Source organism: Genypterus blacodes, unplaced genomic scaffold (assembly GCF_046128005.1).
Source record: "Genypterus blacodes isolate CSIRO-AG114 ecotype Tasmania unplaced genomic scaffold, CSIRO-AGI_Gbla_v1 ptg000361l_1, whole genome shotgun sequence".
Taxonomy (NCBI): domain Eukaryota; kingdom Metazoa; phylum Chordata; class Actinopteri; order Ophidiiformes; family Ophidiidae; genus Genypterus; species Genypterus blacodes.
This window is the reverse complement of record NW_027467144.1, coordinates 15,001-32,500: the sequence shown is the minus strand read 5'-3', so window position 1 is coordinate 32,500 and position 17,500 is coordinate 15,001. Positions and strand designations below refer to the sequence as shown.

The window sequence follows — 17,500 nt, the reverse complement described above, 5'->3', positions numbered from 1 at the left end:
ACGAGCCCACCTGCTGCACGCTGTACTACCTGACCCAGGTGGACCCCAGAGGTGAGCCGGCTGACTTCCTGTCACGTTCCTGGTTGTGCACATTTCCTATTTACAGAGTTGATATGTTTCTTCTTCTGTCCACAGGCTCTTTACCCAAGTGGGTTGTGAATCGGGCCTCCCAGTTTGTAGCTCCTAAGGTAAAGTGGCCCGTCTGTGCGTCGGCTCTTCTGTTCCTCCCTAAGGGGGCCGGAGTCCAGAGTCCAGAGTCCAGAGTCCAGAGCCCAGAGTCCGGGGGGTTTGGGGGTTTCGGGCTGTTACTTCAGTAACTTCTTTTTCTATCAGACAAAGGTTTTAATCTGTCCTCGTCTTCCTCCAGGCCATGAGGAAGATCTATAAGGCCTGTCTGAAGTATCCAGAGTGGAAGAAGAAGCACAATCCCAACCTGAAGCCCTGGATGTTCCCGGAGCAGAACACGCTGCCGTGCACCAACGTGGCCGAGCTGACGGTGCAGAGGGCCGACTCCCTGGAGAACATCGACGAGAGCGGCCTGAGCGAGGAGAAGGTGGACGAGAGCGGCCTGGGCGAGGAGAAGGCCAACAACAGCGACGAAGAGGAGAACTAAGCACAGGGACTGAACCGGTCCAGACCTGTTCATCTGTCAGAACTGAACCAAACACAGCGTGAACACAGACACAAACCTAACCTGCTAAACTCCACCTGACTCTGATCAGCTGATTCATCTGGGACCTCAAAGCAGTTTGAGAACTTAACAACAAAACACTATCAAAAGAGAAACTTCATCAATCAGGAGCTTTATTGATCCGGTCACTGATCTGATGTCTCTCAGCTGTTTGGTTCAGTTCTGCCGTTTGTGCCGAGGCGTGATCACGTGAACAGAATGAACATCTACATGCTAACAGCTGTTTAGATCCACCCACCTGCCGTCTGTTCCACTTCAGCTGATTCTTCTTTGTGTTCATGAGAAGCTTTGAGTATTTCTAGGTAAACAGAGTGTTCATGTATAAAACAGGTGGACTTCTTACTTTAACTCTCACAGTCACATTAACTTAACGTTTGTTCATTTATATATTAAGTAAGTTTATTCAGAGGGGGAGTGTGACTGCTTGTGAATCTGCACCGCCCTCTGGTGGGAAAACGAGTTTACTGCATGCTGAGCTGCACGAAACAGAGTCTGGGTTGGATTCACTCAGAGAGCAGAGGAACATGAGCCACTGTGGCCCAGCAGCAGGGGGGGCTGGGTGTGAATCCCACTCAGGTCCTGGCTCCGGGGTCTCCCTTCTTGTTCTCAGGACTGTGTGACAGTATTTGTGGTGTCCACATGTGGGATCCTGCACCTGACACATCTGGCTAGAAAGTGTAAAGACTCCTGCCTCTGCCCCCACTCCACTGAGTCTCCTGCTCCCTGCTGCTCCTTTATTTAGTCCATGCATGAGTCCTCCTCATGTTCTTCTGCCTCTGTGAGTCAAACCGACCAGGTTCCAGGATCCAGGATCCAGGATCCAGGATCCAGGATCCAGGATGCAGTGAAGGTTTCTGCACTGAGGACCTGAAGGTCTCAGTCTAGTTGAGTTCTCTGCCATGATAAAGGGCTTTCATGAACCTGTAGAAGGTTCATTCATTGCAGCTGCATGACTAAAACCAGCATGAGCCCTGGAGAAACAGCTGGGGGGTCAAACAAAAACCTCCTCAGGTTCCCTGTGCAGCTCCATCTGAAACTTTCTCTATTTCTAAAGGAAACTTTGAATGCTTCCTGCTGCTCCTCTCTGAGATGAATCTGAACTCCAGTATGACTTGTAAGTGGAAACACTGCAGTAGTTTTGTGCGTCGGTCCGTTGGGTTGTTGGAGTGCGTGGTGCTGCAGAACAATGGACCGGGTCATTCTGTTAGGAAGTGGATTTCCATACGCACAAAGACAAAAGGGCCTTTTGTTGTGGGAGAGAGAGGAGAGCAGCCGAGAGCCTGCAGAGGAGAGCAGGCGGCTCTGCTGCTCTCTGGCTGCTCCACATTGTTCTTGTAAAGATGAAAGATTCTCAATAAAGTGCTTATTTTTCTGTCACTGCTTTCTGTGCCACTGATTTCCACCACAGTGACAGGAAGCCTCAACGTGACGGCGTCCTGAGCGGCCTGAGCCTCAGCTCGCCGCAGGACGCCGGGCTCTCAGGCTGGAGGCTCAGGACTGACAGGGGAGGATCATGGCCCAGGGAACATGGTCCTGGGTTTAGAGGGTCTGGATCATAAAGCTACTAAAGTTGTTGAAAGTTATTTTTAGGACATAGACGACCACTCAGACTGCTGCTGCTGTGGTAACACCAGGTCACCACTAGATGGCAGCAGAGGTACAGCAGCCTTCAAACCCAAACGATCCCTACAGGATCTGAACCAGGAGGGGCCATGCAGACCAGCTCAGACATAAACTGAGAGAAAGAGATCAATCAAGCTACAATGGGAAGAGATTGGAGGTAAATGTAAACATGTAAACATTACTTTAGCTGCTACATGTTTCACTGCAGCTGCTTATGAACCAAACTGATGACATCATTTCTTGAGGCTATAAGCTGGAGTCTTCCTGCTGAACACTGAGAATCAGAGGTTGATGGATCCGTGGAGTGCTCCTCCTCGCTCCACAGGACATTTTAAGGAGCACTTCCTCCCCCTGGCTGCTGAGGTTGTTTTTTTGAGCAGTGATAAGGAAAAGTTTATGTGCGACTGCATCCTACTTTCGTGCTTCAGAAATGCAGCTGGCCTCTGAATCCTCTCTACAGCGTATTGTCTCAGGCGCTTCCTGTTTCCTGTCTGCAGAGCTCTGATTGTTGTTTGGCCAGCGAGGGAGGAAACTCCACCGTCCTCCCGCTTCTCACACGAGGCCTGGAAGGCTCCGGCCCCGGCCGGCGGACAGGACGCAGTGTGAACCCATCACTTCCTCACTCCTGTGCTGAGGCCGAGCCCACGCAGACGCCATGTCGGAGCTGCTGAGCCTGAGCAGCGACGCTCACAGTTCAGCTCTCAGCTTCAGACCACACAAACAGACTGAGGACTCACTGTGGAAAACACAGAATACAACACAACAAGCACCTGGCAACCACCCAGCAACACCACAGGGCCAAATGCATCACAACTGTAAAGTCGTACAAACAAAACTGAGCGTTACAAGAACACGAGAGAAGAGACGACACAACACAACACAACACAACACAACACAACACAACACAACACAACACAACACAACACAACACCATGAGGGAAAACAAGCATTTGAGTTATATCACATGAAATTAGACACTAAACTAAAAGATAAGTCATGATAAGATGAGATGAAGTAGAAGACAAGATGACATCATGTGATACAGTCAAAGTGATAAGATAAGAAAAGAACAAACACAAACATTTCATGAGATCTGATGCCATGAAAACGGTCTCATACCACAGACAAGATGAGCTGAGATATGATTCAACCTAATGTGCAATTTAACAGCTATAAAGTGACAGGAAGTAGCAATAGTCGTTAGCATTTTCAGCTTTTATTTTGTAGGTCCAGGCGGAAGCAGCAGCGTGTGGGTCGCTTCGTGTGCTTTGACGCTCGGGCAGCGCGCAGCAGAGCAGAGAGGAGCGGAGCAGAGCGGAGCTTCAGCACCCAGCGCTCCCAGTCTGGACTCACACACGCAACCGGAGAACCAGAAACCTGCGAAGGTCAGAAAAGTTTGTGACTTTATCGATCTGTGACACACACACACACACACACACACACACACACACACACACACACACACACACACACACACACACACACACACACACACAGGTGGTTTCCTTCGCAGCAGCGGTGTTCTGAAGCTGTGTGTGTCTGCAGCTTGATCTTTCCTGTCTCATCCTGACTCCTGTGCTGTCTGAGTGTCTCCATGTTAGAGGCTGAGGATGAATCAGTGCTTCATCCTCCTGTGAGGCTCTAAGTCTCTGCTTCTTCACTTCTTCAGGCCGTTGTGCTGCTAAGAAGCGGCCAAGTCTTCATTCTTCTTTCTTTCCTTTATATGGAACTCTGTCCTTCCCTCCGCTGAGCTCTGTGATCTCTCTCTCTCTCTCTCTCTCTCTCTCTCTCTCTCTCTCGCTCTCTCTCTCTCTCTCTCTCTCTCTCTCTCTCTCTCTCTCTCTGTTCCACTCTGGGCTCTTCTGCTTGGACTGGATCATTTTCCTGTCCCAGTCTTTGTACTGACAGGCTTCAGTTAAGAGTTCAGTCACTGTGGAGTTTGTGCTGCTGGAGACTTTTTTGCGCGCAAACGCAGCAGAAAAAGAAAAGAATCTTTCATGTGACGCCTCTAAAGGCTGAGCGCTGATGAATGCAGGGAACATGAATAATTCAGTGGCTTCAGCCGTTACACAGGAAGAAGAGGATTTTCTCACGATTTCAATGTTTTTATCAGGTTGCTGAGGCGAGTGAAGTGTGTGTGTGTGTGTGTGTGTGTGTGTGTGTGCTTGTGTGTGCTTGTGTGTGTGTGTGTGTGTGTCTGTGTGTGTGTGTGTGTGTGCGGGCTTGTGTGTGCGTTTTAGGCCTAAGTTCCTTTATTGTTGACTGGAGATTGTGGCACACACACACACACACACACACACACACACACACACACACACACACACACACACACAGCAGTGTTTACAGCGTTGCAGGATGTTTTTCATGTTCTCATTAGTCAAACAGCATGTGAGGCCTCCAGATGATGATGATGATGATGATGATGATGAAGGCCTCATGGTGTCAGATATTCTAGGATCAAGAATGTTATCACATTTTTAACGTGGTGTAAAAACTCCAGGAGCGTTGTAGACTGATATGATGGAGGCACAGTTTGAGCTGGTGGTATCTTGGTCTGACCCTGTGGTGGTTCTGCTGATGATCTGACTGAGTGAGTCAGTGTGTTTGGTGAGCACACACACACACACACACACACACACACACACACACACACACACACACACACAACTCCGTGTAAAGGGGAAGCAACGTTTCCTTCTTCACTTTAAAACAACAGACGTGATGTCATAGATGATGTCAGTCAGCAGAGAAGACGAAGCTCTCAGGAAAACATTTGAGAAGTTAGATGAAAGAATGAACTGCACCTACGTAGCCAGACCAGACTAGACCAGGCCAGACCAGACTGTAGTGTTCTAGTTCAGGATATCAAGGAAAGTTCCTCTTCTTCACCTGGACTTGATGGTGAAGACTTGAAGACGTTTCTCCTCTTCAGCTCTCCTCAGAGGTGAAACGTCTTGAAGTCTTCTCCAGCAGGTCCAGTCGCTCCTTAGGAACTTTCCTTGGACCCCAGGACCTGGATGAGTGTAGAACCTTCACAGAGGAACAGAAAGTGTGTGGGGAACTTTGTGCTGCCTTAGACTTGGACTTGATTCTAGCATGAGTGTGTGAAGCAGACAGAGTGCATGCTGGGACACGGGGACACCACAGGCCTGGTTTACTGAACCGGACCGGACTGATGGTGGATCATTGACCGGTGGAGTCTCTGTGCTGATGAAGAGCTCAGCCTCCACCTTCATCACCTAGAGTTTGGTCTTCACTCTGTGTCTTCATCATCCTCACTTAGCCCAGAGTAATGAGTCAGTCAGCTGGACACACACACACACACACACACACACACACCCACACACACACACACACACACACACACACACACACACACACTTCCTGTGTCCCTGGAAGTGTGTGTCCCTCCCTCCCTGTCCTGTGTACGCTGCCACTTCTTCTCCTTGACGACAACAGGAAGTCAGACCAACATGGCTTCCTCCTGAGTTACTCCCTCAGATAAACGCTGAGGTGCCGTCGCTCTTATGTAATCCACGCCGCGCCGCTCTGTTTATTGTTGGAAGCTTTTTATTTCTCCCCACAATGCATCAGGGTTGTGCTGGCTCTGTGGGTTTCAGCCCTTCTCCTTCTCCTTCTCCTTCTTCTTCTCCTTCTCTTACTCTTACTCTTTCTCCTTCTCCTTCTCCTTCTCCTTCTCCTTCTCCTTCTTCTTCTCCTTCTCCTTCTCCGTCTCTTTCTCTTTCTCCTTCTTCTCCTTCTCCTTCTCCTTCTCCTTCTCCTTCTCCTTCTTCTTCTCTGCACGTTCTACTTCTACCAGCGGTCGTCACATATGTCATCATATTTCTACCGACCTGCTGCTGTCTGTCATACTGTCGCCATAGGAACGAGCGACTTCTAGCAGTCGGAGCCAAACGATGTGAACGTGGCGTTCAGCACGCAAACTTTGATCTGGACCAGAAGTAAATGTTTGTTTCCCATCCTCAACCAGAGTTATCCTCAAAGGTCGGGAGAATAAAGTAGAAGAATCCACCTGCAGCTGAAGTTGTTGCTTTCCGCTCGTGCCCATAATGAGCATCATCATCATCATCATCATCATCATCTTCTTCATTTCTTTCCACTCTCACCAGTAATTACTTGCGCCACACACACACACACACACTTGTTTGTGTGTGTGAGGACACAGTGGGTGTGACACAGACACAGCGTCTTTCAGTCAGAAGGCTTCAAATCAGAGCCCCGCCAGACTGAATGAACTGAGCTGAATTGAAGCCGTCGCAGATGAAGACTCACTGGCTGCTGCTCACTCTGTGACCTTTGACCTGCAGAGATCCTCACATTTACATATATACATTATCAGAATCTGTAAGGCAGAGTGGTCCAGATTCCAAATGGAACCAGAATCCCTGGGTAGCTGTCCTGTGCTGTGATTGGCCGACGCCCATGGTCACATGTTGATTTAAACCCAAACCTCCATCACCTCCACGTGAGGACGCACGGTGCTGAGACACACAAAGCTTTGCAATCTCAGTCTAAAGCAGCAGGCGAGTCTGTGGTGGGATCGGGACTGACGCCCCCTGCTGGGAGCAGCTGTCCATCAAACAGTGACGGCGCTCCAGCATCAAGCAGACCCCTGGATCAGGTTCATGTAGAGACCCAGCTGTACCGTGCAGAGGGAGGGTTGAGTACTGCAGCGCCTCCTACAGGCTGCTGTTACTGCACATTCATGCAGCAGCACACAGGCTGATGCTGATGTGTGTGTGTGTGTGTGTGTGTGTGTGTGTGATAGACTGATGTCAGCTGATAACACCCAGCTGCTATTGTGTCAGTCGGAAAAATAGGAAACAGAAAGCAAACAATAAACAATAAACAAAGCAGCAGCTGATTTTCCTGCGGCACGTGAAGGCATCACTGTAACATGTCAGCTCATACTGACACGTGACATTTGGAGACTTATCATATCTACTATTAACACCATATAAACTGCTCAGATTAGCCATCCACTCTGCTAATCCCTGTTTCCCAGTGTTCCCGGCGTTCCCAGTGTTCCCAGTGTTCCCAGTATGTCCCTGTGTGGTTCCAGTCACAGCACGGGAACAATAAACCCACTGTGTCCCACAATAGAGCCTCACTGTTATTTATACAGCAGGCCTGCCTCCCTCGCTCGCCCCTCGCTCACTCCGCCTCCCTCGCTCACTTTCTCTCTTCGATTCTCTGAAAACATGAAAACACGCCAAACGCTGCAGATACAAAGCTTCTACCCTGCAGCTGCATGAAAGAGACACACAACACATGTAGGTGTGAGGTGTGTGTGTGTCAGTGTGTAGAGGTTCTTCTTCTCTCCAGGTCTGTACGTCTCTCATGGAGCCTCATGATCCATGTTGACGCCCTGCATGTTGTCTGCCTCCTCTCAGCTCCTATAGACGTCCCTGAGTGACTATAGAGGCTTTAAAGCTCTCCATGATGGATCAGAACATCCAGTCTCTTGTTACCGTGAGCGACACTGCAGCCTGATTACACTGAGCTAAGACCAAAGTCTCTGTCCTGTTTCAGTTCACACCCTGCTGCTTCCTCTGCACCTCCCTGTTCTCCCTGAACACCACACACACCCTTTCCTCCTTCAGCTCCCTCATCAGCTGACCACCAGAAACTTTGACCTGAACTTCAGCCTGGAGGTAGAAATACTTTACTGAGCTCCAGTCAGTATCTCATATAATACCTGCTGTGTCATAAATGTGGAACCTTCTCAGTGTAGATGGTTCAGTCCCTCAGTCAGATGGTTCAGTCCCTCAGTAAGATGGTTCAGTCCCTCAGTCAGATGGTTCAGTCCCTCAGTCAGATGGTTCAGTCCCTCAGTCAGATGGTTCAGTCCCTCAGTCAGATGGTTCAGTCCCTCAGTTAGATGGTTCAGTCCCTCAGATGGTTCAGTCCCTCAGTCAGATGGTTCAGTCCCTCAGTCAGATGGTTCAGTCCCTCAGTCAGATGGTTCAGTCCCTCAGTAAGATGGTTCAGTCCCTCAGTCAGATGGTTCAGTCCCTCAGTCAGATGGTTCAGTCCCTCAGTCAGATGGTTCAGTCCCTCAGTCAGATGGTTCAGTCCCTCAGTTAGATGGTTCAGTCCCTCAGTAAGATGGTTCAGTCCCTCAGTCAGATGGTTCAGTCCCTCAGATGGTTCAGTCCCTCAGATGGTTCAGTCCCTCAGTCAGATGGTTCTGAGGAGGAGCTTGATGCTCTGTTGGGTCCAGGGTCCAGTCAGGCTGAAGTTTCATCGTGAGAAGAGAAAAGAAAAGGACATAAAGTCAGGACAGAATCAGGAAACCTGGAAGTCCTTTGAATCATCTGTTTGTTTCTTCTTTCTGTTTCCAGGTAATGGTTTACATGACGACTGTGTTCTTCTCTCAGTCAAACCCTGATGTGGCATCATTGTACAGAGGATCAGCGTGTCTGTGTGTGTGTGTGTGTGTGTGTGTGTGTGTGTGTGTGTGTGTGTGTGTGTGTGTGTGTGTGTGTGTGTGTGTGTGTGTGTGTGTATGGGTGTGTTATGTGTGCAGATTGTCCTACACAGAGAGCAGAACAGACAAAAGTTTGTCATTGTGTTGAAGTGAGTCACACAATGTGACAATAAAGTTCTTCTCCACACATTTAGACAGAGCGACAGAGAGACAGAGCAACAGAGACGCTCTGCTGTACTGCAGATACTCAATTGTCCATCAGCGTCTTGAGTTACGTCTCAAACTGATTGTTTATGGTCCTGCATGTAGGAATGTGACCTTCTGACCCCACACACACACACACACACATACACAGAAGAGGTTTGGAGTGAGGTGTGTGTGTGTGTGTGTGTGTGTCTGTGTGTCCTCCTGCAGTAGGTGGAGGCACAGCTGTATCCTGTCCTCTGTCCCTCACTGACAGAGAGCAGATCCTGATTAGATCTAGACTGTAGATGTGTAGAAGGAAGGGAAGGAGGTCAGAGCAGAAACCATCAATCTGTTTACAGAAGATCAATACCAACATCAAGGCCTGAAGATGTTCCTCCTCTCAGCTGAAAGGCTTCTTCACTTCTCACAGACAGGTGGGGATTGAAGCAGCGACCACCGAGACGGAGCGATGACCTCATGTCCCCACGTAGTTCTGTTAGTGTCTGAAGACGAGGAGAGGAGGAAGAGGGGAAGAGAGAAATGATTGTTTTGGGATCTTGACTGCTTCCTCCTGGACACGTGACTGATGAGGCAGAGACACATCTGGAGAGGGGGCGTGTCTCTGCTCTGTGGAGTTCTTCATCAGAGGAACAGAGGAGCGATGGGATGAAAAGTGTTGGACCATGAGCTGAAGTGTGGAGGAGGAAAAGGTCGACAGGAGGAAGCTGCTGTGACTCACTTCCTCCTCTTCCTTTGGCTTTATGCTGGACGCTGACCTATGGCTGCTGTGTGTGTGTGTGTGTGTGTGTGTGTGTGTGTGTGTGTGTGTGTGTTTGTGTGTGTGTTGAATCATCTGGGATGTTGAGTTGTGGGGATTCAGAGTTATTTTTAGCTTCTTGACTGGTTTTGTTTCCACAGCTTGATGTTGGATGTTTGAGGATCAGGGAACTGAGCTGAGTCTGATCAACACACAACACACAACACACACACACACACACACACAAACACACACATACACACACACACACACACACACACACACACACACACACAAACACACACACACACACACACATCAAACAGCAGTCAGGGAGAGGTATCCGTTAAAATGTTACACATTCCAACCTTTGCAGGAAATCTCCAGATACGCATTCACACACACACACACACACACACACACACACACACACACACACACACATTTCTGTGACAGACCTCCACCCTCAGCTCACACCACGCCTCAGCTGCAGGCACTCCCCATATCCGGTGTGTGTGTGTGTTGTGTGTGTTGTGTGTGGTCTTCTTTGTCTTTTATGTCGACATCTTGAGTGTTGGGAAGCTGTAATCCTTTCTTTAATTAACACACACACACACACACACACACACACACACACACACACACACACACACACACACACGCACACACACACTCTGCTGTTTCTGATATTTTTGTCAAATATATTATGTATCATGTAGAGATGGTGTGTGTGTGTGTGTGTGTGTGTGTGTGTGTGTGTGTGTTCTTCTGGAGAACATCTCTGTTGGGTCACTATGAGCGCTTAGGTGATTGTTTACTTCCCTTCCTCCTCCATTGTGGCGTCCACACTTTAGCTGAAGCGTCTCCCTGCTTCTTCCCGCCCATGCAGCTCTGAGTGCAGAGGTCAGAGGTCGTCTTGTTGCAGACGCTGGGGAACAATCCCGTGGCTGTGCTCTGCTGGGTGACGTCAGCTTTTGTTCTGCTTCTGTGGTTTTAGTTGGCTGCGAGGGGGGTCGTGACCTCTGTGGGGTGAAAGGTCGCAGTGATGCCATCTCTGTCCAGTGACAACAGTGTTTGTGCTGAAGCTGAAGTCTGCAGGCTCTCAGCTGGAATGAGCTCATGAGTCTGACGCCAGCTCCTATTGGCTGCTGGGTGAGAGGGAACCCGAGCCTCATTAACTCCTTCCTGTCAGGAGGCTGAGCAGAGTGACAGCAGGCCAACCAACACAAACACAAAGACACAACAACAACACAACACCTTCATCTGCCACCTTCTCACACAAACAGTCTTTACCTCAGAGCTCTGATGATCAGGGAACGTCCAATCACATTCAATCACTGAGTCCTCTCTCTATCCATCCTGACCCTCACTCTAGTGAGAGAGAGAGAGAGTGTGTGTCTCATGTGTGTGTGTCTCATGTGTGTGTCCTGTGTGTGTGTCTCATGTGTGTGTGTCTCATGTGTGTGTCTCGTGTGTGTGTCTCATGTGTGTGTCTCATGTGTGTGTCTCATGTGTGTGTGTCTCACGTGTGTGTCTCATGTGTGTGTCTCATGTGTGTGTCCTGTGTGTATGTCTCATGTGTGTGTGTCTCATGTTTGTGTGTCTCATGTGTGTGTCTCATGTGTGTGTCCTGTGTGTGTGTCTCATGTGTGTGTGTCTCATGTGTGTGTGTCTCATGTTTGTGTGTCTCATGTGTGTGTCTCATGTGTGTGTCTCATGTGTGTGTCTCATGTGTGTGTGTCTCATGTGTGTGTCTCATGCGTGTGTCATGTGTGTGTGTCTCATGTGTGTGTCTCATGCGTGTGTCTCATGTGTGTGTGTCTCATATGTGTGTTTCTCATGTGTGTGTCTCATGCGTGTGTCTCATGTGTGTGTGTCTCATGTGTGTGTGTCTCATGTGTGTGTCTCATGCGTGTGTCTCATGTGTGTGTGTCTCATATGTGTGTTTCTCATGTGTGTTTCTTATGTGTGTGTCTCATGTGTGTGTCTCATGTGTGTGTGTCTCATGTGTGTGTCTCATGCGTGTGTTTCTCATGTGTGTGTCTCGTGTGTGTCTCATGTGTGTGTCTCATGTGTGTGTCTCATGTGTGTGTCTCATGTGTGTGTGTCTCATGTGTGTGTGTGTCTCATGTGTGTGTGACTCATGCGTGTGTCTCATGTGTGTGTGTCTCATATGTGTGTGTCTCATGTGTGTGTGTCTCATGTGTGTGTCTCATGTGTGTGTCTCTTCCAGATGGAGGCCGGTTGTCCGTCCAGCTGTTAGGTGAGTGATGGCCGTACTTCCTGGACGTGGAGGAGACAAAGTCAGCGTCGTGGCTCATGTTGATCGTTATGGCAGCGCTGGATGGCAGCACAGCGGTTGAGACTCTTCTGGCTGCGATCCATCTGGAGAGGTGAGCTCAGACCCCAGCATGACCTTTGACCTCTGTGTGATGATGATAAACTCGTTCCTCTGTTACATCAGTGTGAAGTCTTCAACCATTTTCCTGTAACTGATTCCAGGTTGTAGGTGTGATCAGCGGGCTGTGATGGCGTTTGGCCTGTAGGTGGCGCTGGAGGAGACTGTTTAACTTCCAGATCAGTGAGCTGCTGTGATTGTTCTTCCTCAGGTACCTGGACACGTTCCGCCTGGCCGGCCTCCTCCGGGCTGCAGACTTCTCTCACCTGGACCACGATGCTCTGGTCAGTCTGGGTGTGACCGCCACAGGACACCGCAAGAGAATCCTGCGCCTGGTCGGTCTCATTCAGAGGACTGAAGGTCAAAGAGCCAATCAGAAGACAGGGGCCGAGCTCCCGTTGGACCGCTGTCATTCCGTGATGGATCTCCCTTCATCAGAACCGGGTCCGACCGCTGCGTCGCCCAATCAGAAGGCGGCGCCTGTCAGCTTTGAGGTATTCAGAAACAGCTCAGCTCCCAACCTCACAGCGATGCTCACACACTCGTGCTGCTCTGAAGCCAACAGCAGGACTGTGGTCAAAGCCGTGGTGAAGCCGGTTCCTAAGCCCAGAACCGTCTTCAACCGGCGCCGAACCGCACCGATCCGTTTCACCTGCTCCACCTCGGACTCTGTGGCGCCGCCGCCGCCCAGGAGGCTTTCACAGGAATCCATCTGTTTCACTATTTTAGAGGGCTTGAACTCAGCAGACGCAGCGAGGCCTAACGACAGGTTGACCTCTGACCTCAAAGAGATGCCAAACCGGAGACCCAGTCTGACGCAGAGGAGGCTGAGACGGAGCTGCTCCTCAGGGTCGGACTCTGGGGGGTTCATGCCTCCTGTTCCCCCCAGACTGAACCGTGGAATCCCGCCCTCCATATTCCCCGGGGCCCCGCTCTCTGCTTCTTCTTCTTCTTCTTCACCTATACATGCAGACAGGAACAAGGCCGCCTCTTCCTCCTCACTGCCTTCTTCTCCTGGAGGTTGTGACAGGCTCTCTGGATCTTCTCCTTCTGGTTCCTCCAGTAGCGGTGGGATGGAGATGGTCTCCAATGAGATCTACTGGGGCACGTTACAGGGCTCTGCTGCCCCCGGTGGAGGGAGGACAAACTGCAGCCACCGCTCCAGCCCTCCACCTCCGCCTGAGAGGAACAGGTGAGTCAGCTGACACATCCTAGAGTTCTGTTCACCAGAGTTACAGTCCGGTCAGGTCACTAGTGTGTGTGTGTGTGTGTGTGTGTGTGTGTGTGTGCAGTGGCAGCACTTTAAGTAACAACTCTTCAGGATCAACCAGAGGTGAGTACAGCTATGATGACATGAGATGATGCCACATTCATGCTGAGTCCATATCTGCATCATGGTGTCACAGAGGTCTCATTACTGAAGCAAGATCACTTCTTCTTCTTCTTCTTCCTCTTCTTCTTCTTCTTCTTCTTCTTCTTCCTCTTCTTCTTCTGTGTGTTGATGTGTTGAAGCCTCCACAGACGACCCTGAGGAGGAGATCAGTCCGTACTGTGAAACCGTCTTCCAAACCAGACGGCACCCACAGCTGTGTGAGGTGAGCCAGTGTTCAAGGTCAAGAGGTCAGATTATAGAGGTCGAGTGTACACAGAGAGGCAGGTTTGGGTTGTTATGGCGACTCAGAGTCCTTTGTTGTCTTGAGATAATGAGAAGGAAACTCCCCCCTGATCCTGCAGAGTGAGAGGAGCATGACAGAGGGACGAGAGAGCAGGAGGGAGGAGGAGGACCGACATGCAGAGGATCATGGGTAACAGAACACAGCAACATCTCCTCTTCATAAAGAACCAGATGGAGGTAGGGCTGTGCAGCTGAGTGTGTGTGTGTGTGTGTGTCCAGGTCCTTGAAGCTGTCCTGGGCCCGCCGTCTGTCCCAGGCTCTGCACGCCGGGGAGTCCCAGGGTTACAGCACTGTGGGTGAGGCTCCGCCCTCTCACCGCTGCCTCTCCCTGCCCACCCACAGCTACGCCCCAGAGCCCGAGGATGACCTCACCATCTCCCCCTACGCCAGCTACACCTCGCTGTCCGAACAGGCCACGCCCATCATCTGCGGCTGGCTGGACAAGCTGTCGCCTCAGGGGTGCGTTTGATTCAAAGAGCTTCTGTCCCTCACGGGTGCGCGGGGTTACAGCTCTAGCAGTGTGAACCAGGCTTTGTCCTCCTGCTCTTCTTCTTCCTGCTGCAGGGGTCAGAGGTCATCACTGACTGTGCTGCTGCGTCTCCTGCTCTCCGCTCCTCCCTGCGTCTCCTCTGTCCTCAGGAGCTGCCCCTGCCATCTCACCTTCTTTCCTACTTCCTCTCCTTTGTCCTCCTCCTCTTCACGCTCCTCTAGGTGTGTTTGCCCCTTTTCCTTCTGTGCTGCTTTGTAAACCCTCTCTCTCTCTCTCTCTCTCTCTCTCTCTCTCTCTCTCTCTCTCTCTCTCTCTCTCTCTCTCTCTCTCTCTTCTCCTCCTCCTCGGCTCTTTGTGTTCTTCATCCTGTTTCACACTGAAGCACCTGAGAGGTTCTGTGGGCTGAGCCTGACAGAGTCCCTCAGGTGTCCACATGAAGCCTCACACAAACCCTGTGACTCTCTCTGGATCTGAACTTTCTCTAACCCTAATGTTGTTTTTGTTTTTCAGGAATTACGTTTTCCAGAAACGCTACGTGAAGTTTGACGGCAAAAACCTGATGTACTTCGGCAGTGAGAAGGTCTGAGAACGTTCTTCTGTCCCGCTCAGATATGATAGAGTGTGTGAGCCTCCAGCTGACATGTAGCTTAGACCTGCTGACCTGCTGAGCTCCTGTAGCTCTGCAGGTCGGTGGTCTTCCTCCAGAGGAAGCAGGAATCTGACTCAAGCAAAGAAACCTTTCCTAACCCTTCCTAAGTGTGGATGGGAGTAGAAACCTGAAGTTCTCCCTTCTTGTTCCAGACTGGATCCTGTTTGCTTCAGACAGATTGAGTTCAGTGAGACGTTTATGTAACAGCCTTCCTGTTTCAGGACCCGTACCCCAAAGGAGTGATCCCATTGGCTGCCATACAGATGACCCGACCGGCCAAGGACAATAAATTTGAAATAGTGACAAGTCACAGGATCTTTGTGTTCCGGACTGATAATGAAGGTAAACACACACACACACACACACACACACACACACACACACACACACACACACACACACACACACACAGTGGTCAGAGTGTGTGTCAGTGGCGATCATGTGATCCCATAACCTGCTTCCTGTGGAGGAGACAGGAGGAGCAGAAAGGAAAGAAGGGAGGGAGACGGGGATGCAAGGAGGCAAAGTGCTTCTCCTCCGTCTCCTCTTCCTCCTCTGCCTCCTCCATCTCCTCTGTCTCCTCTGCCTCCTCTGTCTCTTCTGTCTCCTCTTCCTCCTCTTCCTCCTCCGTCTCCTCTGTCTCCTCTGCCTCCTCTGTCTTCTCTTCCTCCTCTTCCTCCTCTGCCTCCTCTATCTCTTCTGCCTCCTCTGTCTCCTCTTCCTCCTCTTCCTCCTCTGTCTCTTCTGCCTCCTCTGTCTTCTCTTCCTCCTCTTCCTCCTCTGCCTCCTCTATCTCTTCTGCCTTCTCTGTCTCCCTTTCCTCCTCTGCCTCCTCTTCCTCCTCTGTCTCCTCTGCCTCCTCTTCCTCCTCTCCCTCCTCTGCCTCCTCTTCCTCTTCTTCCTCCTCTGCCTCCTCTGTCTCTTCTGCCTCCTCTGTCTCCTCTTCCTCCTCTTCCTCCTCTGTCTCCTCTGCCTCCTCTGTCTCCTCTTCCTCCTCTGCCTCCTCTGTCTCCTCTTCCTCCTCTGCCTCCTCTGCCTTCTCTGTCTCCTCTTCCTCCTCTGCCTCCTCTGTCTCCTCTGCCTCCTCTTCCTCCTCTTCCTCCTCTGCCTCCTCTGTCTCTTCTGTCTCCTCTTCCTCCTCTTCCTCCTCCGTCTCCTCTGTCTCCTCTGCCTCCTCTGTCTTCTCTTCCTCCTCTTCCTCCTCTGCCTCCTCTATCTCTTCTGCCTCCTCTTCCTCCTCTTCCTCCTCCGTCTCCTCTGTCTCCTCTGCCTCCTCTGTCTTCTCTTCCTCCTCTTCCTCCTCTGCCTCCTCTATCTCTTCTGCCTCCTCTGTCTCCTCTTCCTCCTCTTCCTCCTCTGTCTCTTCTGCCTCCTCTTCCTCTTCTGCCTCCTCTTCCTCCTCTTCCTCCTCTGTCTCCTCTGCCTCCTCTGTCTCCTCTTCCTCCTCTGCCTCCTCTGTCTCCTCTGCCTCCTCTGCCTTCTCTGTCTCCTCTTCCTCCTCTGCCTCCTCTGTCTCCTCTGCCTCCTCTTCCTCCTCTGCCTCCTCTGTCTCTTCTGTCTCCTCTTCCTCCTCTTCCTCCTCTGCCTTCTCTGTCTCCCTTTCCTCCTCTGCCTCCTCTGCCTCCTCTGCCTTCTCTGTCTCCTCTTCCTCCTCTGCCTCCTCTGTCTCCTCTGCCTCCTCTTCCTCCTCTTCCTCCTCTGCCTCCTCTGTCTCTTCTGCCTCCTCTGTCTCCTCTTCCTCCTCTGTCTCCTCTGTCTCCTCTGTCTCCTCTTCCTCCTCTGCCTCCTCTGTCTCCTCTGCCTCCTCTTCCTCCTCTTCCTCCTCTGCCTCCTCTGTCTCTTCTGCCTCCTCTGTCTCCTCTTCCTCCTCTGCCTCCTCTGTCTCCTCTGCTCTCAGTGTTCAGATCCCTCAGAAACCCTTTCTTATTTTCTTAGTATTGACTCATTTAGTTTAGCACATTTGAGGATTCTCAGTGAAACATCAGTCTGACTGACCTCTGACCTCTGTCAGTGTGTAGATGTTCTCCTCCTCCTCTCAGGTCTGTAGGTCTCTGATGGACCCTGATGGATCCATGATCAGGTGTTAGAGCCTCTAAAGCTCCTCTACATGAAGAGGGAAGCTTAGTTACAGACTAACATGTTGACCTCTGACCCTGACCCCTCTGCATGTCCCTGTGTGTCTGTGTGTGTGTGTGTGTGTGGTGTTTCAGTGCTGAGACAGCGGTGGCTCATCACGCTGCAGGAGCGGGTCAAAGAGCAGCTGGTGTTCGGCCGGCCGCGCTGCTTCGGCGCCGGCTCTCACTGTCAGAAGCACGGCCTGCTGGAGCTGAAGGGAACCAAGTCCAGAGTGTACGCCGCCATCAACACCGAGCAGATCTGGCTCTACAAGAGCGAGCAGGTGACCAGCAGAGAATACTAACTAAGGCTCAGACGGGACTCACTGTACAGACACTGTGTGTGTGTGTGTGCCCTGCATGGTAATGAGCCTGCCTCTCATGAACTCACACACCACCTTTAAACCAACCAGAGAGTCTTTACTCACTGACTGATGACCTCACAGAGACACAGAGGGGTTCAACC

The 17,500-nt window shown here is 50.9% G+C and overlaps 2 protein-coding genes across 2 annotated transcripts in view; both read left to right on the top strand.

Annotated features, from left to right (window-relative positions):
- The window catches only part of stard15 (StAR-related lipid transfer (START) domain containing 15), an 8,544-nt gene extending 6,505 nt beyond the window's left edge, over positions 1 to 2,039 (top strand). The window contains exons 4-6 of the mRNA XM_076138344.1: positions 1 to 51; positions 136 to 188; positions 368 to 2,039. The exon at positions 1 to 51 is cut by the window's left edge and continues 67 nt beyond it. Of these exons, the coding sequence (XP_075994459.1) occupies positions 1 to 51; positions 136 to 188; positions 368 to 613 (350 nt within the window). The 3' untranslated portion in view covers positions 614 to 2,039. The remainder of the gene's footprint in view (positions 52 to 135; positions 189 to 367) is intronic.
- Positions 2,040 to 3,594: 1,555 nt separating this feature from the next.
- arap3 (ArfGAP with RhoGAP domain, ankyrin repeat and PH domain 3) overlaps positions 3,595 to 17,500 on the top strand; it is a 25,443-nt gene continuing 11,537 nt past the window's right edge. Inside the window, exons 1-10 of the mRNA XM_076138343.1 lie at positions 3,595 to 3,699; positions 11,942 to 12,101; positions 12,318 to 13,298; positions 13,399 to 13,439; positions 13,619 to 13,701; positions 13,841 to 13,911; positions 14,001 to 14,240; positions 14,782 to 14,851; positions 15,142 to 15,262; positions 17,131 to 17,318. Coding sequence (XP_075994458.1) covers positions 12,028 to 12,101; positions 12,318 to 13,298; positions 13,399 to 13,439; positions 13,619 to 13,701; positions 13,841 to 13,911; positions 14,001 to 14,240; positions 14,782 to 14,851; positions 15,142 to 15,262; positions 17,131 to 17,318 — 1,869 coding nt within the window. The 5' untranslated portion in view covers positions 3,595 to 3,699; positions 11,942 to 12,027. The remainder of the gene's footprint in view (positions 3,700 to 11,941; positions 12,102 to 12,317; positions 13,299 to 13,398; positions 13,440 to 13,618; positions 13,702 to 13,840; positions 13,912 to 14,000; positions 14,241 to 14,781; positions 14,852 to 15,141; positions 15,263 to 17,130; positions 17,319 to 17,500) is intronic.